This window comes from Urocitellus parryii, chromosome 3 (genome assembly GCF_045843805.1).
Source record: "Urocitellus parryii isolate mUroPar1 chromosome 3, mUroPar1.hap1, whole genome shotgun sequence".
In the NCBI taxonomy this organism is placed as follows: domain Eukaryota; kingdom Metazoa; phylum Chordata; class Mammalia; order Rodentia; family Sciuridae; genus Urocitellus; species Urocitellus parryii.
The window spans coordinates 154,112,938-154,139,496 of NC_135533.1; the positions used below are offsets into that span (position 1 = coordinate 154,112,938).

Below are 26,559 nucleotides of genomic sequence, written 5' to 3' on the forward strand. Positions count from 1 at the left end.
GAGTATGTGCATGCAAATTGCTATGTGTGGTGGAAAGAGTTTGCTCTGTGAAATAGCAGGGAGGGCCCTAATTCCCCCACCAAGGTTTCCAGTCTAACCCAAGATTTAAAAAAAAAAAAAAAGTTTCCACCAACGATCAGGTTCAGGAGCAGCTGACTCCTCACCTACCTACGTCTTCCTGCAACACCCCACCCCACTCCTGTACTTGCAATATGCCTGAACTTGACTAACACATGGCCTTCCTGAGGTGGTTGGAATGAGTGCCTCCGTCATATTTTGCAAGTCAAGCTCAGACAGACCCAACACACATGAGCAGATGGCCATGTTATGTGAAAACCCTGGTGCCAAAAGCAAAGAACTGACAAGACTTGTGCAGAAATCTTGGGATCATGTACAACAAATGACTGTGTGCCTGTGTGCACCTACGCTTTTCGTCTCAGGGAGCAGTATGGAGAACCTATCCCATGTACTCTCTCTCTCTAATGCTTGATTATAGACCCCAATAAAGCTTTGTTGGGATGGTGATGCTTTCTTGATTCTTTGTGATTTCTATCTTGAATTGAGCAAAAGAATCCAAGGCTGAGCTGGTGACACTAATTGGTGACACTAAGAGCTGACATACCTGGTAACATTTGTAAGTCAAACAAATGATCCTCTGGGCAAGTTAACCACACTGAGCTTCATGTCAAGTGGATAGGAGACCCTTGGGGATTGTGACAATTCAGTGTAAAATGTATAAAGAGGTTAGTATATCACGAGACACACAATAGACAATAGCTCTAACACACAAAACACTGCCCCCCTTTATAGAAACGATCAAAACTTTTTCTGGCTTTTTAAAAAAGCCCTATCTCATGTTCAAACAATGATCTTGTCTTTCTCCTTTCTGATATTTCAATTTTACTGAAAGTTTTTCTCTCTGTTGACCCTTCTTTATTGCCTATTCAATTAATTTTGACCACTATTTACTGTACAACTACTAGGGACCACATTAGCCCATTTCAGTACTTTCCAAAATGCTGGATTCAATACATAATTATAATTGGTCTCATGGTAGCATTGACTGCTGCCTTGGGTACCTACCTGATCATTCCTGTATCTCCTCTAACTTCTCTGAACATTTCTGTTTTAGATACTTTCTCTCTTTTCATTTCCTGTCTCTGGGGAATTGCTTCTACACCCATGGCTTAAACAGCCACTAGTTGCTAAAATTTCCAGTTTTCCCTGTATTTCTAGTCCAAATTCCTATCCTTAGACCACAGATCAGAATTTCCAGCTATACATAGCAATCTGTCTTTGGAAGTCCTGTGGCATCTCAATATCCAAATTTGCTTTTTTTTCCCCCCTCTTCATTGGTCTTACCATTAAGCCAATGCTCAAACAAGAAGTCCAAATCATCTTGAAGGTCTTTGTCTCTTATACTTTATATTCCATGGTTAGAATCCCTTTTATTCTTATTCCCAGTGGCTCTTTCATCCATTCCTCTGTTTCTAAGTATTGTAGTTCAGGCTCTCATCACATCTTGTCTTGGCTACTGCTACACACTAGAAACGCTTACTTTAGGTCATTTGCCCTGATCATCCTCTACTCAGAACTCATATTTATCTAATTAATAAATTTGAGGGCTGGAGATGTGGCTCAGCAGTAGAGCGCTTGCCTCGCATGTGTGAAACCCTAGGCTAGATCCTCAGCAACACATAAAAATAATAAGTGCCCTTACTTTTAAATAAGTGCCCTTACATTTAAATAAGTGTCCAACTACAACTAAAAAAACCAAATATTAAAAAAATAAAATAAATTTGAGTATATTAATCATTTGCTGTAAAATCTTCCATAGCACTGACTACACAGAATTCTGAATACTTATAGCTTTAGTTCTCCATTAGAATGGACATACCTCAAAATTAGATGACCTTGTCTTATTAATTGTTGTATTTAATTGCCTACTATTTAACATTAATTAAATATGCATTAAGAAATACATATTAGGGGTTGGAGTTGTGGCTCAGTGTTAGAGCACTCGCCTAGCATGTGCGAGGACCTGGGTTCAATCCTCAGCACCACATTAAAATAAAGGTATTGTGTCCAAGTACAACTACAAAATAAATATTGTTTAAAAAAAGAAATGCATTATTAAAGAATTGAATAAAAACCCATAACTATGCCATATATAGTAGAGAATATGAAAGAAATATAATATGGAAGAAACACAGTATAGTCCCTGTCCTCTGGGAATTTACACTCTTGTTGGAGACAAGATAAACACACACAAAAATGTTACATACCTAAACAGAGACCAGATTAAATGCCAGAGTATCTCTGAAAAGAGAGAGGTAAGCATAAGATGAAACTGTTGTTGAGGACACCATGGAGAAGACCTAATCATGATCCCAAAGCATGGGTGGAATTTGTGAGTGCAGAATATAAAAGGCAGGATGCTCCAGGATGGAAATAGTAAGGTAAAAAATACAGTGCACTTGTATTAGCCTAAGAAGAATGGAAGCCTGGCCTGGTGGGTATAGGATATTATGTTAGAGAACAAGGGGATTTACCCAGAAGGGTTGAGGTGAGGTCAGATAATAGAGACTCTCAAAAGTCAGAAAAAAAAATAGTTTCCTAAAATAAGAAAGCAGTAACTTTTAGAAATAACTTTTAAAAAAATTTCTTACGTACATGATCATCATTATATAAAATACACGTATGAAGATGTGAATTTGGTGTCAACATACCTTATATAGAAATAACTTTTAAACAGTAACTTTTTTAAAGCTAAAATATATAAAATATAATACAAAAACTGTAATATGTAAAATTATAATTATACAAAAACTAACTTAAGATACCCACATGTACTCTCTTAACTCTGTGGTCCTTTGAAATAAACACAGATTGAGTATCCCTTTTACAACATGCTTGGGACTAGAAGTATTTCAGAGTTTAGATTTCTTTTTTGAATATTTATAGCCAAAAATATGGAATCCAAAATGCTACAAAATACAAAACTTTTTGAGCATCATTACTATATCATTTTGAATTTCAAAATTCTAGATAAAGAGTATTCAACCTGGATCTGAGGTAGCTCTGGTAGATGGCTTGCCTACCATGTTTGAAGCCCTGGGTTCAATTTTCAGTACTGCAAAACAAAACAAAACAAAAAAACAGATGTTCAATCTGTACTATTAACCCCATCCATTCTTACAGATATGAAAATTGTGGCATAGAGTCATTAAATAACTTACTAGAGTCACACAGCTATGTGTAATGCCTTTCACTAAGCACTACCGGCACAGAAAAAAATAACCACTGCTTTTAAATAATTCAAAAGCTGACCAGAGGGACAGGTACACAAATGAATACACAGGTACACAAATTTATTGTTAAGTGTTTATGACAATAAATAAATAAATCAGTACGTCGGGAACTGCAACATATATGAGAGTCTTATAGGAGGAAAATTAATTTGAAAAGTCTCTACTGGAAGACAAAAACACTGAGATAGGATAAATTAGCTTCATAGCAAATACAATACAGGCAAGATGCAGTGAGGAAGGTAAGGATGGTGGACGCAGTGAGAAGAGGCAGAATAGAGGCTCACAAGAGGAAGGATAGTGACAGGCTTAAAGTAAGAACTTAGTAGGAGGAAAATAAGTTCATTTTAAGGTATACTGAGTTGAAGATGAACTACTCTATTTCTGGAAAAATAATCCATAATATAGTAAGATTCAGAAATTAGACTTTTTAAATTTCTAATATCCAATACTTGAGTTGTATATAAAGAATTTTAAAATACTTTAATTAGGCGCTATGCCATTTTCTATAGTTTTATTCTCTCCTCATTCCCTGCTGGTATCTATTATCAATTCTTATTTGCATCAGACTTTTCACGGAAATGAGATATGATTATAAAGAAATGAAGCTGAAGTTTAAACATATAAGAATGTATCTATCCACAACTGATTCCAAAAAATGCCTTGTTGCTTTACACTTTTCTGGAACTTATGTTGAGTTGCTTTCAGAGTTCATCTACAATCCAAATAAGAAAGCCAATCTCAGATGCTCTTTGATCTATGGTGGGGCTGTGCCCTGATAAACCACTGCAGGCCAGATATATCTTGAATTCATTAAATCAAAACATCATAGCTTAGCAATACAGTAGCACTTTATAGTCATACTTCTTAAACATCTCCAACCCCATCACACATTAACTTAGCTCTGATTTAACTTTTTGTTTTTTTCAAAAACAAAGTTTTTTCAAAAGTACATCTGTGCTCAAAAAGGAGAAAGGGAGGGCTGGGGATATAGCTCAGATGATACAGTGCTTTCCTCACATGCACAAGGCCCTGGGTTCAATGCCCTGTGAGAGAGAGAGAGAGAGAAGAGAAGAGGAGAGGAGAGAAGAGAAGAAGAAGAGGGGAGGAGGAGGAGGAGGAGGAGGAGGAGGAGGAGGAGGAGGAGGAGAGGAGAAAGGGGGCTGTAGATGCAGCTTAGTGATAAAGTGCCTGCTCAGCATGCACTAGGCCCTAGGTTCTATTTGCATGCACACATGCGTGCAAATTTTTTAAAAAAATAGAATAAAAGGAAGGTCCAGAAGAGTTAAGTAACTTGATCAGGGTTATAAAGTCAACACATTACAGAATTGAACTTTAAAAACTTACAATTTTCCTACTGTACCATGCTACTTCTGATAAAATAAAAATGCTATTTCCCAATGAATGGAAAAGTTACTAAATAGTAACATTACTATGAAATCCCGTACTATATGCCTATAACTTTAATATTCTTTTAATTTTGTTTCCCTGCCATTTTTTGTACTGATTAACTCAGGAAAATATTGAGGGAAATGTGAACAACTTATCATGAAAATCTATCATTTTAAGTTAAACCTGCCTTAGAAAAATGGAATATCAGAAAGAGAAATGTCTTTGGATCATCAGGCTTGCCTTCCTTTGATTACAATACCATAATGTGGCTTAAGTATGTTATAATACAGGATAACCAGCAAACAGTATTTCTTTTCCCTTATACAATACCTTTGAATGATGGTTATTGTGATTTGCCACTGGAGACTTTATTCATGCACTGTTAGTTGAACACAGTAAGTTTTACTTATTCCTCCTTTGAATTCTACTCATTCACCCCTGAAGTGCTATAAGCATTTATATGTATCAGACTCTTATACTATCTTAAACTGGGTTTGAAGTCTAATGGTTTGAATTATTTAAAAGAAAAACATTTCCACTTGTCCTGCCAAGTACGTTGATCAATGTTCACTTAAGTGATGTAATCATCTCCTCTCATTTTGTAAGCTCTACACTCTCTCTGCAGGTGACTAAGCAGTCTGCAATCTTCCTTCCTTTAATTGAATAACTTTCAGTCTTGTATCTTATCCTTCCGGTTTTTACAAAATCATGCAATCATTTTCTCCTGTGAATATGATTTCATGGCTAGAGTCTTCCTTTAGCATACCCCTCTCTAAAACTCTCTCTTTTTTTTTTTTTAAACATTTTTACCTTAGTTCTCGGCAGACACAACATCTTTATTGGTATATGGTGCTGAGGATCGAACCCGGGCCGCACGCATGCCAGGCGAGCGCGCTACCGCTGAGCCACATCCCCAGCGCCATCTAAAACTCTCTAGATCTGCTTCCCATACATTGTTCCATTGTGAGCCTTTATCTACTCTTGTGTTCCCAAAAGGCTGGCTACTCGGTTAATGGTTGTCTTTTTTTCCTGCTTGCAGTCTTGCCTTTTCCTCTTCCTGGATTGACCTTCTGGTACTGTCCACACATCCCTCTGTTTGTTCTCTCACCTCTAGACCTGCATGGCACTTTTGGTAATGTTACTGCCCAACACAGTAAGCACAGCTAATGTTTATTAAACACCAGCTATGTGTTGTATCTATAACTTTCCATCCTCAATCCTGCCTGTCACCTATAGGCCTAGGTGACATACCTCTCATTCCCTATAAAGTCTGTCCCCTATAGGCATCACACAGTACCTAACACAGTGCCTGGCATGTAGCAGGTGTTCAAGAATTATAAGCCATTATTGTTATGATATGAAAACAAGCACCTTATGATTTACTCACCTTTGACCCCATACCTGGCACAAGGTTGGTTCATTCAATGTGTGCTTATAAATCTAACCAGTAAGGGCTGGGGTAGTGGCTCAGAGGTAGAACATTCACCTAGCATGTAGGCCCTGGGTTCGATCCTCAGCACCACATAAAACAATAAATAAATAATAAAATAAAGGTATTGTGTCCAACTACAACTAAAAAATAAATTTAAAAAATAACTAACCAGGAAAGAGAACAATTGTTGAAAGGCTATAAGACTCTTAGGAAACTAATTGTGCAGCTTTCTATGAGCTGGTAAAACTAATTCCACAGAATCTGGACAAGAAAAGTTCATAGTTAACAGATATGGAGCTATGTTGCCCAAGAACACGGCCTCCAAATCTAGAAGATTACACAGTACCAGACTGAGGAAGCTCTTTTTGGTTAGTGACTATACAGGCTGAGTTTAGATTGGATCACTCTGGACAGAGGCCAAAATCAGTTTGCTCCTTAGATAAAAGAACATCTGGTGACGGAGGGGTGCGATTCTCAGAGAATTGAAGCCTACAACGGCAGCACTCATGGAGACCCAAAAGTGAGGCTCTGGGGCTCTAGGATTTAGCAGTGGCAGTCTAGGAAGCAGTCTGTGTTACAAAGTCTAGTAAGAGATAGCAGGGTTCAGTGTCCAGGGTGAGGCTTTAACAATGCTAAATTTAAAAGGGGCTGGGATATCAGAAAGAGATTTGGATTTAAAGAAACAAAATAGTTTCAATTATTGAACTGTTTTGTTGTTTCAAACATGGTAGACTAGTTATTAGATTTGGAATATTAATTTAGACAGGGACAGCAACAAAGTTGAGATCTGAAGCAGGACTTAGATTCTGGGACTACGGGCAGGACTAACTGGTTAGTGCTCAAGGTAGGGTTGAACTTGCTGGCATAAGGTCTTTAGTAGGGCATAGAATCTGGCAAGTTATTACGATACGTAAACCATCTATGTGATCATACGCACATAGTATGGCCTCTCAGAATACAGTGTAAAGGATTTCAGGGTGCCAATTATCCAATGTAAAGTACCAAGTGTAAGCATATTTGGTCTAGTTTAACAAATATCGCATTCTATCTATATACTTGATTCACCCCTAGGCTATGTACCTTCTTGGCCTCCTGACCTCCATACAATGTTTTGGTCTTATAACTGAGCCCCAATATAAGTACTTCTAAGTTGAAATTGTTTTTTGCAACCATGAAATAGTTGTTTTATACCAATTCTGGAACTGGAACTCCTGTCACCAGCTGGTCCCAGAATCTAGGGTTCACACACTCTTGTAATAAAGTGATCCTTTTCCATTCAACCCAACTGAACCAGACACACTTAAAATAATAATATAAATAAAATTATTATTAATAAATAAAATAAAATATTAATAAATTAATAATATAAATAGAACTATTAATAAATTATTAAAATTTATTAATAAATTATTAATAAATTAATAATATAAATAAAATTATTAATAATAATCATCTTCCTATTATTTAGTTCTTCAGTAAGATCACCCTTTTGATTTTTCCTCTTCTTCAGATACCAACTGTCTTTTTATTGTTCTATGGTCTGTTTATGACCCTTTGGAATTGATATTCTGTATTTTTCTTGGTTCATGATATAGCAATACACACAAACCCATGGCCTCTCTAGTTCAAGTACCCATCTTATAATTGACTTTCTTCTACAATACTCCCACCAAGTGGTCATCTGGACCAGACTTGAATACCCTGAAAAACTAAGAACTCATTGCCTGCAGACTGCCTAATTCATTTTCTTAAAAAAAATATATACTTATTTTAGTTGTAAATGGACATTTATTTTATTTATATATGGTGCTGAGACTCAAACCCAGGGCCTCACACATGCTAGGCACGTGCTCTATCACTGAGCCACAATCCTAGCCCCTAGTTCATCTTTTGACATCATCTATTAGAAATAACTATATTGAACTGAAATGTGCCTCCTTTAGTTTTTACCATTGACTGGCTCCTCTCCTTCAGGTCACATGGAATAAATAATCTTATATGACCTTCTTCATAAGTGACAATATCCTCCTTAGGATATTAATTTGCTTTGTTTTGCCAGATAAATGGTCTTGATACCTTCAAGTCTTCTTGTTTGGGTAGATGTTCTCTCCAACATCATCTCTCCTTATTTTCATATGCAAGATAATACACATGCATGCTCTGTATCTAATCCAGAGATAAATAAACTTCAGGTGTGCACTGGTCAAAATAGAGCAGAGTTAAGGCAGTCATCTCCCTAATATTTTGGATGTTATACTTCTCATAATGCCACTTAAGACAGTATGAGCTTTTTTTAGACAGCCACAACACCTGTTGACTTGCATTGAGCTTATGGGCAACAAAATACTTCTAAATGCCACACACATTGCTATTAAGCCAATTGCACACAGATGCAATTGTTTTAGGGGACAAAGGAGTTAAAAAGAAAGGTCTATTTATCACATTGATACTTTATGAAATTTGGGGCCCAAAAATTTAACCTGGGATTTTGCATGTCTGATGATATGTAAGCCTATGTGCAGTTTGCTAGCCCAAGTAACTACAGACAAATTATTGATAGGTTGTGAACTACATTTCAGCTTAGTTAGCTTTGCTTTATTTCATGGTCTCAAATACATGTTTCAAATACATGCTATTTATCACTTGAAGAACTGGTGGAAAGACTATAAATGATTCAATGCAAAGCCATTATCGCTATGGGAAAAGTAACTCAAAGACAAGCATCCAGTACATTAAGGATGGCATATGTATAATTTTCCATGGAAGAATTATATCCAAATGCCTTTTTCTCAACTAAAAATAATACAGAGAGACTATAAAGATTTTCATATTTTTCAATTTGTTTGAGTCTTTCAAATCAAAAAAAGAGGGGTAGGTATTATTATCCTCATTTTTAGATAAAGAAATTGAGACCCAGAAAAACTGTAATTTGTCTATGGTTATGCAGCTTAAAATGGGTGTAATGAAGGCTAATCCCTAGCCCTTGGATATCCAGCCCAGTCCAGTTCTTACTGTTCCTGTGGCATTCTAATACAAGTCAGTCTTGGCCAGTCCTTGGCCTTTAAATACTAATATCCAAGGTTCTTCTCTAGGTGATAGGCAACATGTGCTACTCTTGCCCTTACTATCCAGATTTTTTAAAAAGGCCTCACATTCTACCATTCATAAAATTATAGATTTATGAGAAAATTTAATACCTTTAATTTAGTGATTAAAAGAGATATCAAATAACTTACTTGAAGATGCAGTTATCTAATAGCAAAACTAGGGTTAGAACCTATATTTATATATCTAGTCCAATGTTCTTTCTCTTAGACTACTATTTCTTAAAATACAAGCAGATAGTTGTTTCTATAGCAAGAACATTTCTGAAAACCAGGTCTGATATAAACTCTCTGTAACTCAGGAATGTCATGGTTAAAGATGCCACCAAACTCCTCATCCAAGACTAGGAAGCTAATCAAAAAGGGTTAAACTATGAGATACTGAATCAGCAACTTCCCAGTAAACACTGTTGTACTACATGAAGCAGCCCAAGCACGTGGACCCCGCTCCACAATATCTCTTATTGTTAAAACCACTCATGGACTTAAGATTACTTGTGTCATAGATATCCAGGGTGCAAAGACAGCTGAGAGTCTTGTTGAAAGGAAAGGATTATAAATCTGCCACATCTAAGAGTAGTCTTTTTAAAAGCAGGCTAAATAAGCTTCTGAGTTAATATATGTTAAAAGGATCTGGCAAATGACTACATAAACATTTACATATACTGATATGGTATTCAATTTGATTCAACTGTCACATATTGAGCACCAGTGAGATGCAAAGCACTGTAGATTCAAAGACGTGCTGTACTTCTGTTCTTAAGAAACTCGACAGATTGAATATTAACCGCACAGAGTGCTTTGGCAACACAGAGGTGGAAACCTGAGCATTTCTTACAGAACCAGGAAGGCTTTACTGAAGAAAAGACACTGGAATCTTAGGGTTTGATTAGGAAATATCTAGGTAAAGAAGGACCTGAGTAAAGATAGAGGTTTGGAGTGTTCATGCAACAGAAGTAATTTGACAATTCTGGAGCCCAAAGTATGGGGTGAGGAAGAGGCACAGCCTAAGATGAGCCAAACAAGAGGGCCTTATGCCACGTCATGTTCAACTTTTGCCTAAACGATTAGATCATCATGGGAACAAAGGTCAAGGGTGAATTCGAAGTTGAAAGGCTGGAAGACTGAGTTCATTGAAGTACTCTATGAAATGATGAGAGCCTGTACAAGGACAGTAGCAGCTGGAATGCATAAGATGCATCAGACCTACCAAATTCCAGGGAAAAATAGGCTTTGAATGATGTTATCTGTGGGATGAGAGGGTCTCCTGACTTAAATATTTCTCTCAGGGCCTTTTCTCATGCGTGACGTTTCAACATCAGTGGTTCTTCCTGTAAGATCTTTAAGAGTCTCCTACTAAATAAAATGGAGTTGGTCCATGCATTTTAGTGTAGATCATCTAACACTAGGAAAGATTATGGATGTGTATTGATATAGTTAACAATAGTGCATTTCAAAATTCGGAATAACCAAAAGAGAGGATTTTCAATATTCACACCACAAAGAAATGGTAAGTATTTGAGATGATGGATATACACGATCACTACAGAATACATATTATTGAAACATCTCATTGTACCTCATAAACATATGATTATTCTTTGTCAATTAAAAATAAAACCTTGGGGCTGGGGTTGTAGCTCAGCGGTAGAGCACTTGCCTAGTGCGTCAGGGTCCTGGGTTCGATCCTCAGCACCACATAAAAATAAATAAATAAATAAGGGTATTGTGTCCAATTACAACTAAAAAAATTTAAAAAATAAAACCTTAATAATAATTTTTTTAAAGAAAAAGTAAGTTTATTGAGAGTAAAGAAGGTTTTGCGGGGCTTATCATGAGGAAAGAAACAAGACACCCAACGCAAAAACAATGAACAAATAGTTCATACTGCTAAAAGGGAGACAAAGAAACTCACATGTCACAGTTATCCCTGATCTAGCCTGCTCTGCTACAAAGTGCATTCTCAGTAAGCTTGGGTGCTCTATTCCAAAACATTTTCATGTGAGACACTTAAGTCTACATAAAGATAATAATAACAACAATGAAATAGACCATAGCAGTGAAAGAACGGTGGTTTCTGACCTCAGAAACACCACACAGGAACAAATTAGCCCAGAAATTGGGCCTTAGTTGCTTAGAAATTGGATCACCTCAGCTCTTCTTCCCCGTGACTCTAAGTGAAATATTGGCTCTTACATTTTCATTTCCAGTAACTGTCATGTTTAACTAGGAAATCTGACAAATACTAAGAACTCCTGACCCTTCTTCCCTCACAGTATTATTGAGAGGATCAAATAGGACAAGAAGATGCAAAATCTTTGTAAGCTGGCTCACAGGAGAAAAGAGGATAGGTGACATCTCTGTCATGGTGGATTGCTCATCAATAATCATCACAAAATTTTAGTCCTTCAAATGCTAATGAGCAAAACCCACAGAACCTTAAATATCTTTCCCAAGGATTAAAATTAACACATTGCAAATTTAAAAGTAACACCTAAAAGCCAGACACTAATACACTTTTTAACAAATTAGCTTTTCCCATAGAATCAGCCTCTATATTGAAACTCTTTTTGTCACAAATAAACATATAAGTAGAGGAATTTATATATGATTAGATTGTCAGAATTACTTTTTTCTAAGAATTAGGCAAAGCCTTAGATAATCTGTATCTACTGTCTTCCCAGTCCTCTCCCCACCCATGCCTTTCTTACCTGAGGAAAATTGAGGTTACAGTAAAATACAGACTGAACTGCAGGTTTCTGGACTCCTAATACAAAACTTTTTTTTTAATCTATAAAAAAATGTTTTAAAAATACTTCAAACATAAACAAAAGCATAGGAAAAAGCAAACATCCAGATTTTTAATATTAATATTGTCATGATTTAGATCTCTTTAAAAATAATTAAAACATTGTATATCAGTTGGGCATAATGGCACATATATATATATATAGTCCTTGCTGCTTGGGAGACTGAGGCAGAAAGATCATTTGAGCCTATGAGTTTGAGATCAACCTTGACAACATAACAAGACTCCATCTCAAAAGCAAAACAAAACAAAAACACAGTATAACTTCAGATGATGCTCATACCGCTATCCCATTCCTTTGCCTCCCTCTCCAGATATAACCAGCATGTTGAGATTGGATATGGTCTATCTTTCTTGCACATATTTTTATATTTTTACCAAATTATGGACTACACATCATTACACTACACCAATGTTGTCACAAAGTTGTTCTTCAAAGCAAGGAAGAATCCCTCACTGTAGTATACTTGCATACAGTTATTTTCTTTTTTTTAAGAGAGAGTGAGAGAGGAGAGAGAGAGAGAGAGAGAGAGAGAACTTTTTTAATATTTACTTTTTAGTTCTCGGTGGACACAACATCTTTGTTGGTATGTGGTGCTGAGGATCGAACCCGGGCCGCACGCGTGCCAGGCGAGCTCGCTACCGCTGAGCCACATCTCCAGCCCTTGCATACAGTTATAACTTTAGGTTTTTGCCTGAATATATGAGAAAGCAAGTAGGCAGAATCTGAAGTCCTTTTAAATGATTATCATATAGGGATCTAGTGAGGTATTCTGTTATCATTCAGAGTGAAAAAAAATAGGCAAATAAAAAAATTTTAATATAACTTTTTTTATTCTCATGTTTTATATTTGTGAAACACTGGTTTATAATGACCTAGTGTGAATGAAATGTCACTGAACAACCCTTGATGGATTAAGCAATTTAATTAAGATGGATTAAGCAATTTAGCTGGTAATAATAGTTTCTATTCCTGCTTGAATGTCCTGCTCAAATGTCACCACCTTAATAAATTTGTCCTTTTACAAAATTTTAATTTGTACTTTATATGAATTTGTCCTTGATCCCATCAAAATTAATTCCTTCAACAATCAATTATTTAGTGCCAAAGTGCTATAGATACAGAAGTATATCAGATCCAGTTCCAGATAATTACATACAATAGTGTTTGATTAAATATAATTAATGAAATACAATAGTGTTTGATAAATGTATTAAGAGAGGTTATCTATAAAGGGCCAATTTTTCTGGGTCAGTTAGGGAAGACTTTATACAGGAGGTGATGTTTCAACTGTATCTTGGAGAATGAGTAACAGCTTACAAAAATGGAGGATGGAGGTGATTCCAGGTAGGGAGATGCTGAATGAGAGGGTACAAAGGCTGACAAGACATTAGCTTTAGACAACTAAGCACGGAGGTGGAGAGACAAGTTAGAAGACTGGCAATGATCAAAGCAAAAGATGACATAATTGCAGGTATGAGATAGGAGGAAGAAGGATTTGAACAAAATCCAGGAGATAAATTTAACACAATTTGATTGTATGGGGAAAGAAAGAACATAGAGGAGATTCAGGTGACTCCCAAAGGCTTGGAACTTGAATGGATGAGGAAGCCATTTCTGAAAGAAGGAATACAGTACAAAAGATAAAAGAAGTCTGGAGAAGGGGTTTCAAGTTCAGCTTGAGGCATTTTGATTTGGCAATGAAGCCTCTTCCATGAGACCTTTCTAGGCTGGAAATGACCCTTCCTTTATGTTCCATAGTATATTGTATATTTTTTTTATATCACATTGTTTAAATCTGCTTTGTTTACAAATACAGTAGGTATCCTCAGAAGACTGATCCCGGAATCAGTATCTTCAGGATCCCTGAGGATACCAAAATCTGGGCTGCTCAAGTTCCTTATATAAAATGGTGTAGTATTGGGCTGGGGTTGTGGCTCAATGGTAGGGTGCTTGCCTAGCATGCATGTATGAGGTACTAGGTTCAATCCCCAGTATCACATTAAAAAAAAAACTAAATAAACAAAATAAAGTATTGTGTCCATCTACAACTAAAAAAAAAAGAGTACAATGGTGTAGTATTTACATGTCAGCTAAAAACATTCTCCCATATGCTTTAATTTTCAAAAATTTCATGGTGTATTTTATTTAACTGAATGTACCCCAAATATTATCATTCCAATATGTTGTCAATATAAAAGTCATTATCAAGATTGTTTACATTTTTTCTTTTGTAAATTCTTTTTACATTCTTTCTTAAGTCTTTGATATGCAGTGTATATTTTATGGTTGCAGCATATGTCAATTTGGACTAGTCCTTAAAATGGACTTAATAGCAATATGTGGTTAGTGGTCACTATACTGGACAAAATAGCTTAAAGCATGCAGCATAAGGGAGTCAACATCTACTTTGCAATATATTTTAAAATATTCTACTTAGGACCACTGGCAAAAATTGAAGTACAATGGGTATGTGCTGGTTTCTCCAGGAAATCCACTGACACAAACAAAAGAACAACAATAACAATAAAAAGGTTAGACAAATTCATGTACAAACAAGGAAATAATTACAACCTCCAAAACTTAGCTTGAAAAGAAGTATGGCTCTCCAGATCTGGAGCAAGGTTAGTGAATAGAAAGATGTTGGCAGTTCCTCAGAGGTTCATTTACTTAGAACAATGTCTCCAATATACTTTAAATCATTTCAAGATAACTTGTAATACCTAATCCAATAGAAATGATATATAAATAATTATTGTACTCTATTGTTTAGGGAATAACAAGAAAAAAATGTACATATTCAGTACAGTTTTTTTTTCTGTGTGTGTGTGTGTGTGTGTGTGTGTGTGTGTGTGTGTGTGTGGTATTGGGGATTGAACCCAGGATTACTTACCCACTGAGCCACATCCCCAACCCTTTTTGTAGTTTATTTTGAGACAGGCTCTTGCTAAGTAAGTTGCTTAGGGTCTCAATAAATTGCTGAAACTGGATTTGAATTCATGATCCTCCTACCTCCGCCTCCTGAGCCACTGGGATTACAGGTATGTGCCACTGCATCCAGGAAGACACACATAATTAAAAAATTTTTTTTGATCCAAGATTGGTTGAATCTGCAGTTGCAGAACCTGCAAATATGGAGGGAAAACTGTATTTACAAGTTTGTCTCTACTTTAAATCTTGAAGAAAAGGTACTTCTTGGATAAGAAGTACTATCTTTATATTACTCTGATGACAATGCCTTACTTGCAGAAAAATCCTCCAAGTTTGCTTTTTTTTTTTTAAATTTTTTTAAAATACTGGGTATTTAACCGTGGGGTACCTAACCATTGAGCAACATCCCAGTCCTATTTATTTATTTAGAGATAGGGTTTCAGTAAATTGCTTAGGGTCTCACTAAGTTGCTGAGACTAGCTTTGAACTTGCGAGCCTCCTGCCTCAGTCCCCCAAGTTGATGGGATGCCCAGCCTGAGTCTGCATTTTGAAAAGGCAGCTCCCTTCATCAGATACTGGAAACTGTCAGCTAACATCAAAACAATGATCAAAATTAAACATCTCATTTTTTTACAAGGGTAGAACCAAGGCATGTTGTTTAGGAATTACAATTGTTCCCAAACACTTTTTGTATCTCAATAGCTCATGGGTATTTCCTTTAAAACTCAGTAAGTTGATCCTAAATCTCTATCTTATCTCCCCCCATACTTTGCTTCCTTAATCTTAAGACTTGCTGAGTGATGAAGATCCATCTTCTATGGCTGCTTCAGGCTAACAGGGGGCAATGACCCTGTCTAGTCATCAAGTCTCATCTTGCCTGATGTGGGGGCCTATCATCTCAGCAGCTCAGAAGGCTGAGGAAGGAGGCTTTCAAGTTCAAGGCCAGCCTCACCAGTTTAGTGAGACTCTAAGCAACTTAGAAAATCCCTGTTGCAAAATAAAAAATAAAAAGGGCTGGGGATGTATCTTGGTGATAAATTGGTAAATTGCCCCTGGGTTATATTCCCCAGGACAATCAAACAAACAAAAAACTTAAGTCTCAAGTTGTGGAGTTGTTTCGTGTGTGTGTGTGTGTGTGTGTGTGTGTGTGTGTGTGTATGGTGTTGAAGATCAAACTCAAAAGAGCTCTAACACTGGGGTACACCCTAACCCTTTTTTCATTAGTTCATTATAGATATATATAATATTAGGGTTCATTTTAACATAATTACACAAGCATAGAATAGAATTTACTCTAGTTCAATCCCCAGTACTTCTTTCCCTCCCCTTCTCCCTCCCTGTTCCCTTTCCTCTACTGATATTTCTTCTATTTATTTATAGTTTTTTAACATTAGTACATTATCAATATACATAAAGGTGAAATTCACTGTGATATATTCATATATGTACATAGGAAAATTTAGTTAGATTCACTCCACAGTTCTTCTCTTTTCCCATCTCTCATCCCTCCCCCTCAATCCATTTTCTCTATTCCACTGACCTCTCTTCTATTTTCATGAGATTCTCCTATTCTCCCCCTTATTTTGGTCTAGCTTCTACATATGAGAGAAAACATTCAATGCCTGGCTTTTTGAGTCTGGCTTACTTCACTTGTCTAATGTTCTCTAGTTCCATCCATTTACAAGCAAATGACCTAATTTCATTCTTCTTTATGGTTGAGTAAAATGCCATTATGTATACTACATTTTAAAAAAATATTTTAAATTGTATATGGACACATCTACATTTTTTTACCTTACTTATTTATTATTTATTTTTATGTGGTGCTGAGAATCGAACCCAGTGCCTCACACGAGAGGCAAGCGCTCTACCACTGAGCCACAACACCAGCTCCACATTTTCTTTATTAATTCATCTGTTGTTGAGCACCTAGCCTGGTTCCATAGCTTGGCTATTGGTGAATTGTACTGCTATAAACATTGATGTGGCTATATCTCTATAGTATGCAAATTTTAGATCTCTTAGATATATACCAAGGAGTGGGATAGCTGGGTCATGTGGTAGTTTTATTCCAGTTTTTTAAAAATATTTTTTAAGTTGTAGATAGACACAATATCGTTATTTTTATCTATTTATTTAATGTGGTGCTGAGGATTGAACCCAGGGCCTCATGAGTTTGAGGCAAGTGCTCTACCACTGAGCTACAACCCCAGCCCTTATTCCCAGTTTTTTTTTTTTTTTTTTTTTTTTTTTTTTTTTTTTTTTTTTTTTTAAGGAATCTCCATACTGCTTTCCAGAGTGGCTGCACTAATTTGCACTCCCACCAACATGTATGAGTGTACCTTTTCCCCTACATCCTCACAAATAATAAATACTTATTATTTGTATTCTTTCTTAAATTTTTTTTTTTAGTTGTAGTTGGACTCAATACCTTTATTTTTTTATTTTTATGTGGTGCTAAGGATAGAACCCAACACATTGCCTGTGCTAGGCGAGTGCTCTACTGCTGAGCCACAACCCCAGGCCCTTATTTGTATTTTTGATAATCACCATTCTGACTGGAGTGAGATGAAATTTTAATGTAGTTTTGATTTGCATTCCTTGATTGCTAGAAACTCCCAACCCTTATCTTAAACAATTCTGCAAGGTAGTCATTGCTTTCCTATTTTACAGACAAACCAGCAGAAGCCTCAAGTGACTGAAAAACTTTCCTGAGGTCACATGGTTTCCAAGTGGTTAAACCAGGGTTTAAGCAGACTGGTTTCATCACCATGGTGCCTGCCAGAGGGAAGCTGGCTTTGATGTCCTAATTAAAAGAGCTGAGAAGAGGACTATTTCCTGGCTCACGCTTACCATCTTAGCTTAAGTCTAAAGCACCTCACCCGTGCAAAGTACCCACACTGGAACACTACTACAGAAAGTAGAGCTGAAGGGGAATCCAGCGTCCAGAGAGGGTGTCCTGCCCAGGGACCCCTCATTTTACAGTACTGACTCCACTAAGGTCTGTGTGATAGCAGGTTTCTATTGCCCATCACTTGACCTTTGGCGCAAACGAAGTCGCCATGCCCAGTTAGTTACGGCCAGGACTCCCAAGACTCTGGGCCTAGGGAGTTAGAAATCCTCAGACACGAAGGGCTTTATAAGACAGAGTTGCTACCTCCTACCCATGGGGCACTAAAAGTAATCCTGTACCTTTCTCGGCAGTCCGGTGCGGTGGGACCGCCCAGCTTGCTACACCATTCTGCGGAACCAAAAGCAAAGTAGAGGCAGGACCAAGCCCCAGCGAAGATCTGAGAGTCGACCTGACCGTTGACTTCAGACCCGTGCCTTAGCCCCCCAGGAGACCGTGTCTAGGTCTCGCTCTCTGCTTCTCCAGAGCCACTCCCCAACACCGTGGGGCAGGTGAAAGAGGTACCTGAGGGCGAGGAAGGGTAAGAAAGCGAGAGAACCCCCTCCTCTGACCCCGGCACCTGCGAGGGAAGCAGGAAGGAGCAGCCTGTTGCCACTCTGTGCACCCGAGGCGCGGGTGGTGGTCCAGCTGCGGAGGGGTAGTCTAGGCGCGAGTCAAAGAGGCGCGAAGGGCCAGGGGCAATCCGGGTCGCACAGCGGGCGGAGGTCCGCGGAGTGGGCGTGTCCGCCTGTAAGCCCGCCCAGTGGGGGAGAGGGAGGGCGCCCCAGTAGAAGGGAAGGCGAGTGCGCGGGTCTGGCCCCCGCTGCCTGCTCCTCCTACTTTTCTTGGGGCCAAAGGGTAGGCCGTTCCTCTCGGAAGTAAACGCTGGAGGACTCTAGCCATGGCGGGAGCTGAGTGGGAGTCGCTGGAGCAGTGCTTGGAGAAGCATCTGCCATCCCAAGACTTGCGGGAGGTGAAGCGAGTTCTTTATGGCAAGGAGACCAGGTCAGGGGCCCAGAGGCAGAGTTGCGCGAGGTGTGGGTCTCGGGAACTAAGAGGGCTTCAGGGTCTCAAGCGCTTTGAGGTGACGGTGATGAGGTCCTACATAGGCGGGCAAAACTCATAGAAATCATAGATAACGACAGCCCCGGGCCGTGAGGGGTTGCATGATTCCAGGGAGACCCTCACACATTATGCCTGGAACTAGAAGGGAAAGGAAGGGTTTGAGATTTACTTTCCTGGGCTTTCTCTGTGGCCACACCAGCACTCCTTTGCCCTTTGAGCAGTTTCTTTTCCAGAACCAGGCCTGCCCTCCGCGGGGTTTGGCTGAGTAAATGCTTCCAAACGGAGCCCCCTAGTCAGTGCAGTTGATTGTCTGGCTCCAGTCTCTCCTGCCTGGAGTGACTGCCTTCTGGACCCTTATTGGTAGAGTTCAGCTGAATCTAATTGGCAAAGGAAACTTTTCCACTGGCAAGCAAGGGTTTAGTTACTATGTTCAGTAAAAAAAAGTTTTTCCACCCCTAGCTAATCATGTGTGTCACCAGAACTCTCTGAGGGCAATGCACTATTGGATGGACACTAGATATAAAGAGCTGGAAAAGACACTTCGCTTCCATTGTTGTTTCTCTTTAGTCCAGTCTTCTCTGGAACTACCAGAAGGACCTTTTTAAAATGCAGATCACATCCTGTTGCCTTTTACTTAAAAATATAAGGGATTTTCCTGGTCTCTTAGAATGAACTTCAAACTCTGACCCCAAGAAGCCCTGGCTAAATCTCCTTCCACTTCCTTGTTCATTTGTGGGCTTCTTGCCTCCCCGAAGTCCAGCAGACTACCTGCTCCATGACCTTGTGCAAGTGGCCTTCCAACAAGAACCTAATCTGCTCATCTGCAACTAGAGGGCATTGACTGAATCAATGGTTCTCAATCACTATTGGAGTTCTGGCAGGGAGACCAGACCAAAGATGTTTTCACAGCTAGAGGATATCTAAAGGTAGAATAAAGCTGCCTTTGGGGTTTAGTTAAAAAAAAAAAAAAAGAGGCTCTTCATACCCAAAGAGGAATTAGATAACCTTTAAGGTCCCTCTCAGTGTGTCCAATGCTATACTGTACTTCCCAGTGCACTTATAAGGTTGTTATCTGGGAAGTATCTTAGCACTAAGGCTCCCAAAGAAGATGTCTTAAATAAAGCGAGGGTATATCTCAGGCTACAGTTAGTAGGAATGGGAATTAATTTATTTTAAGGGTGAGGTGAGCATATTCACATGTTCTGCTGAAAAAAAAAAAAAAAAAACCTAGTGAGCTAATGGGTGTCAAGAGAGGTAAAACTGCAGCATACTAGGAAAAAAGAAATACTTCCCCACATAAGTGGCTGACTGGGACATATTCTGAAATTAGGGCTGAGGTCAGGCCAAAGACAACCATGCTAGAGGGTTTTTTTTTTTTTTTTAATCAGTATTTGGAGAACTCCAGAATAGAGAGGGATTATGGGTGGGGAAAGTGCTAACAACATCTATTATTGACCAGTGTCTGTCAGGCTTTGTGTTGGGACTTATAATAACTGAGCAAATGGCTCCCCTTTTTCTACTTTTTCTTCTTGGTTGTGTTCTGTTCAGTCTCTCTAGGTTTTAGCACTTGGGTGTAAACCCTCGTACTTGCTCAATCCTTGTGATTGGGTAGAATTCAGCTATGAGCAGGATTTCCAACTGAAGATAGAAAATTAATTACCTCCTGCTTAATCTATGCACTGCTTAGAGCCTAGCTTGGACATGGTCACCTCTGTGAAGGCCTTGTGGTTCTGGAGTCCTCAGTCCCTCCGCTGGACTCCCACTCTGCTCCCTACAAGACCACCTTCTCTCTGATTACTTGTTGTGCCTAATGCAGACAATGCTTAGCTGGGCACAGTGATACTGGGGGAAAAAAAGAAAGAGAGCTAATGCTTGGTAAATGTTTGCTAAGTGAATGAGCTAAATGGGCTTTTGCCTACACCAGACAGATGAAATCCCCAGAGGACATCAACTCTCATTTTAAGATAGTCAGTACTAAGAAGCATTCATTCATTCAACAAACATTTATTGATCATTTGTTTTTGTCTTGGGCACCTGGGATACTAGGATAAGAAACCAGTGAGGGTTTTGTTGTTTGTTTTGAAGTGCTAGGGATCCAGTTCAGAGTTTTGTGCATGTTAGGTATGTGCTCTGTCACTGAGCTGTACCCACAGCTCCCACTTTCCATCTTTTGATGACTGTTTTACATTGTGAAAGAAGGATAAAGGAGAGCCTAACAGAATTTACCTGTTTGTAGTTCAAGGATGGCAGGAAGGTTTCTCCAGGGCTGTCATACTTAAGCTATATCCTGAAGGAGAAAAGGGGTTCATTTGGAGACAGGAAGGGCTTGTGTCTCCAGACACCGGGGGACATGCCTAGTCATGGACTGCATGTTTGAAAGAGGAGGTCATAGAGTAGATTGAAGAAACCCAAAAGGAGAAGGCAGGAGTGGCCAGTGTAGATCCATGCGGGCTCTGTATGCCATGCTGTAGCAGTGGACATTCATCCTTACAGTAGTGGAAACATTGGGGCATTTTCCACAGTAGCCAAGTCAAGAATGGACTGGAAAAGGACAGGTGAAGGATGAGAGGGCTAGAGGCAAACAGAGCACCTGGGGATGGAGAAGTGTCAGGGGCCCAGTGGACAGTGGATAGGAGGTGTGGCACAGGTGGTGAGGATCATTCCTGGCTTTTGGCTTCCACCCCACAGGTGACTGGTGGTTTCCTATGAGGAGGATCAGCCTTGGAGAATAATGATGAGTTCAACTTTGGATGAATTGAGTTTGGTGTGTTATGTAGTTCCTAGGGCTGCCAAAATTGTAATAGTGAGCTTAAAACAGCAGTAATCTACATTTTCACAGTGGTAAAGACCAAAAGTACAAGAGCAAGGTGTCTACAGTGCCACACTCCTTCCAGATGCTCTGGGGGAGAATTCTTATTTGCCTTTTTGTAGTCTCTGGTGGCTTCTGGGGTTCCTTGGCTTGTGGCAACCAATCTCTGCCTTCATCTTCACATGGCCTTCTCCTGTTGTCCCTGTGACTGTCTTCTTGGTGTCTTTTTTTTTTTTTTTTTAGGAGAGAGAGAGAGAGAATTTTTAATATTTATTTTTTAGTTTTCGGTGGACACAACATCTTTGTTGGTATGTGGTGCTGAGGATCGAACCCGGGCCGCACGCATGCCAGGCGAGTGCGCTACCGCTGGAGCCACATCCCCAGCCCATTCTTGGTGTCTCTTATAAGAATAATTATCGCTGGGCTGGGGATGTAGCTCAGCAGTAGAGTGCTTGCCTAGCTCTAGCTTGCTTGAGGCCCTGAGTTCCATCCCCAGCACTGCAAAAAGCAACCGTCAAACAAACAAACAAAAAAAACTTTTCATTGGATTTAGGGCTTATCTGAATAATATAGGATGATCCTATCTTGAGATTCTTAACTTAATTACATCTGTGAAGACCCTTTTTTCCAAATAAGGTCACATTCATAGATTCTAAATATTAAGATGTGGATATAGTTCAACCCCTGATAGGTACTCTTGGGGTCTCCATTTAGAGATGTCCAGTGGCTCTTTGTTGTATGGAGGAAGACCTGATGGGGAGAAGCTGTTTTAGAACTGTGCTGGAGATGATCCTCCCAGGTGGAGAAGCAGGTGCAGCATGGGAGAGGCCCAAAGGGAATGCTGGAGATTCCAAATATTAGAATAGTCAGAGAAGCAGAGACTCTGAAGGTGAGGATGTATAGGTGGGAGGACTCTAGAATGGGAGAGGAAAGAAGCATTAGATAGTATAGGGATGTTTGTTAGTCAAAGACAATTTGGGCTTAAATGATGAAAATGCACAGGGCGGTTCCTACAATAGGTAGCAGGGTCCTGAGAACAGCGGGCTGAAAAGGGTGTAGGAGGTGAGGGCTGAGCTGAAAGGAAGTGTATGTAGAAGCTTCCTGTGGAGGAGGGAGAGCAAGAAGGATGTGTGGAGTGCTCTCTCTGTCTGTCTCTCTCTCTCTCTTTTTTTTTTTTTTTGGTGGTGCTAGCCTTGTGCATGCTAGGCAAGCACTCAACCAACTGAGCTATATCCCCAGCCCTGCTCTGTTTTTTTTTTTTTTTTTAAATGGGAGAGACTCAAACAGCTTTAATTGCTTTAATAGTGAGTGTGGTGGGTCTATATGTAGTAACACGGAGAGATGCCCAAGTTATGTAGTCAGTCATATGTCACCTAATGATGGGGATATGTTCTGAGAAACACATCCTTAGGTGATTTTGTGGTTGAGTGAACATCATAGAGTTCACTTACAGAAACCAGATGGCATAGGTCAATCAATGTGGCCTTTCAATGTAGCAATGTGACAACTCAGTGTGGTCTCATTTTTTTTTTTCTCCCAGTGGTGCTGGGGATTGAACCCAGGCCTCACACAGCCTGCCTAGGCATATTCTGTACTACTGAGCTATACCTCAGACCTTTGATGTGGTCTCTTGATATAATCAGCAGGTATAGAAAACATGATCTATATGAGGCTGCTGATGGTATAACACATTGTATAAATAGAAAGTACACTCTAAAATAATGATTAAAAAGTATAGTAAATGCAAAAGCCAGTAATACTATTGTTGATTATCATTATCAAGTGTTATGTAACCATATATAATTTATGTGCAATATATATGATTGGTAGCACAATAAGTTTGTCTACGCCAGCATTACCACAAACCTGTGAATGACACATTACACTACGGTGTCATGATAGCTATGATGATAGGAATTTTTCAGCTCCATTATAATTTTATGGGACCACAGTCGCTTATACATTCCATCTGTGATAGAAATGTTACATAGTACATGACTATGTATTGTCAAGTGAAAAAGGCAAGTTGAAGAATATAAAATGCAGCCTGATGATTGCATTTGTAATACCTGTACCTACATAGAAAAACTGTGGAAGGAGGCACAAAACATTACTAAAAGGGATCATCTGCAAGGTTTGGGCCTAGGGCTTGGGGGGAACTTATTTTTCTTTTTATATCCTTTCTAAATTTCCCCCCTCCATGGACATTTTCTCTTGTAACAAATCTCTAGTTTAATAATTTAAAATACTGATGGTAAATAATCAATAGAGGTGGAAAGATAAAGTGCCTGAAGTGAGAGGCTGCTGAGGATGCTTGGGGCCCTTAGGCCAGGTCTGCCTTGACCCAGGAAGGAGAGATGGGGGCCCAAGAGGGTGTGTTGCAGCCAGGACAGGAAGTGACAGGCTCTCTCCTTCTTGAAGATGGAGCTGAGGCCAGGAGAGGGGGTGGTTTCAGTTGCAGGGTGATGGATAGAGGGATTGAAAGTCAACTACAGGGGCCAGGGTTGGGCTGTAGGTAACCACAGATCCCCCTGGTGAGGCTGTATCTCATTTTCTGGTCCCTGTGCCTTCCTGGACTATGGGTGAATAGGACCTGTCTTAGTCACCGTAGACTGGGTGACTTTTCAACCATTGAAATGTATTTTGAATGCTCAAAAGTTCATTAACAAGGCTTTGGTAGATTCAGTGTCTGGTGAGGATCAGTTTCCTGTTCATGATCTATGCCTACTCCTACTTGCTATGTGTACGAATGGTGCAAGGGGCAAGCAACGTCTTTGAGGCCTTTTTGGTTTTATATTCCTTTTTTTTTTTTTTTTTTTTTTTTTAGTGTATGTGTATGTGTGTGTGTATGGTACAGGGGATTGAACCAGCGGCACACTACCACTTATTTCTTTATCTTGAGAGGAGCTGTCACTGAGTTTCCCAGGCTGGCTTCAAATTTGTGATCCTCCTGCCTCAGCCTCTCCAGTCACTGGGATTACAGGTGTGTGCCACCATACCTGGCTAGGCCAATTTATATATATATATATATATATATATATATATATATAGGCACTAATTCCATTCTTAGGGTTACATCCCTGTGACCTAATCGTCCAAGGGCCCTATTATTTTGGAGGCTGGATTTTGACATGTGATTTTGGGGGGACACAAACATTCAGTCCATTGCAGTACCCCACTGCATCCTCCATCAGATAACCCAAGTTCCCCTTGTGAGGTTGTGGTTCATTTCTGGTCCAGACCTTTGAAGGACCAAGCACAGGGTATACCTTGAGGGTAGGTTTTGATCTCTTAGACACTGTAGGGTAAGAGATTTTATAGCTAGTGACCAGAAAATAGAGATGCTAAAGAGAGGTGTATCCCCAGAGGTGGCTGAACTGGAGGGTGGAGCAGCCCTGCCCTGCCTTGCCTCACCTTGGGCATAGAAAAAATATCCACAGGGATTGTGGAATGAGGGAGTACACAGGCTCAGGGCCAGCAGGCAGCACTTGACATAGCCAACCGGTGGGGAGATTAGGGGATAATACGACTGATGGTGGCAGAAAGAGAAAACAGCTGTGAGCCATGAACAGAGAGGGATGTCTGCCAGGTTACAGCCAGGCTTCCTCACCAGACAGGAGCCAGGCTCCTCCACCTGACATCTTCCCAGACTAAAACCATAAGGATATTTGCACAGGGCAATTTGTCCCCGGGGACCCACCAGCCTTTGGAGGGAAATAAAACCTTTCTCCTATTTTCTTCCTGTGGCTGCTCATGCATCCTCAGATAGTAGCTCCTGGAAAGCTGTGTGACTGTGTCCATGGAGGATGACTTGCCCTGAGGCTGAGGCCTGCGAGAGGGGGACGAGAGGGGACTCTTCCGTCCGGGGGTGGGAGGTACAGCGAGGGGAGGCGAGGCGAGGTGTGGGCACTGCTGCTATTTCTAACCTGCCAGCGGGAAGGGAACCTTGACTGTTTGAAAAGCAGGCTGATTGTCAGGGGCGGAACCCAACTCAGAGCTGTCAGGGCCCGTCACTTGGAAAGCGCCTGGCAGGGGGCGGCAACAGGGGGCTTGGGCTGACAGGGCTGTGATTTTGAAAGAAATGTCTTTAAGAAAGTGATTTAAAGTAGGAGAGAAATATTATTATTAGATAATGGCTGTCAGGTTATTTTTTGATGTGCTCTCTGGGTATTTCATAATCATCTCACCCTTAGATGGTAAGTCCTTCCTGGCCCAGGGCCATGAACTATTCTTCTGGGGTTTTACCCCAGCTCCTGGCATGTAACAGGTTATGAGAAGTTACTTGCTGTTTGACCAGTGGCCACTTTGGTGGATAGTTTTATAAATAATTTTCTAGCCTTTGTTAATAAACCACAAACTTGGATGAACACCTGGACCTTCAATCTGGATCCTTGGGCCTTCACCTGGATCCATCAAACCCTACTCCCAACACCAGGCATGGAACTGGATCCCTAATGGGAACAGCAGAGGACAGGACCTGGGGATGACCCACCCAAGACTCAGCTTCCTTAAGGGCAAATGGCCGCAGGGCCCTCCTCCTAGTATCAGTTCTTGGCCTCCATTCAGCCTGTCTCCTGAGCCGTATCCTCTGCAGCCCTTTTCTGTGATCACAGCCTGTGCCATTCCCTAGGATCAGCACGGCCCTCTGATTCTAGATCAGAAGCATGTTTTGGAACTACTCCCTCCTTTCTGTGCTGACTGTTGGAACTTTGATCCCTGCCCTGATTTCCATAACTGCAAAACACTAACCTCTTGGCTGGTTGTTCTTCCCCCACTCTGCCAGGCCTAAGTGTGCTAAAGTCTATTGACTATTAGGTA

The 26,559-nt window shown here is 39.8% G+C and overlaps 1 protein-coding gene across 3 annotated transcripts in view; it reads left to right on the forward strand.

Annotated features, from left to right (window-relative positions):
- Nucleotides 1-18,717: 18,717 nt before the first annotated feature.
- The window catches only part of Upb1 (beta-ureidopropionase 1), a 56,548-nt gene continuing 48,706 nt past the window's right edge, over nt 18,718-26,559 (forward strand). For all 3 annotated transcript variants that reach the window (XM_026412551.2, XM_026412550.2, XM_026412549.2), the window contains exon 1: nt 18,718-18,872. In XM_026412551.2, the coding sequence (XP_026268336.1) occupies nt 18,769-18,872 (104 nt within the window). In that variant the 5' untranslated portion in view covers nt 18,718-18,768. The remainder of the gene's footprint in view (nt 18,873-26,559) is intronic.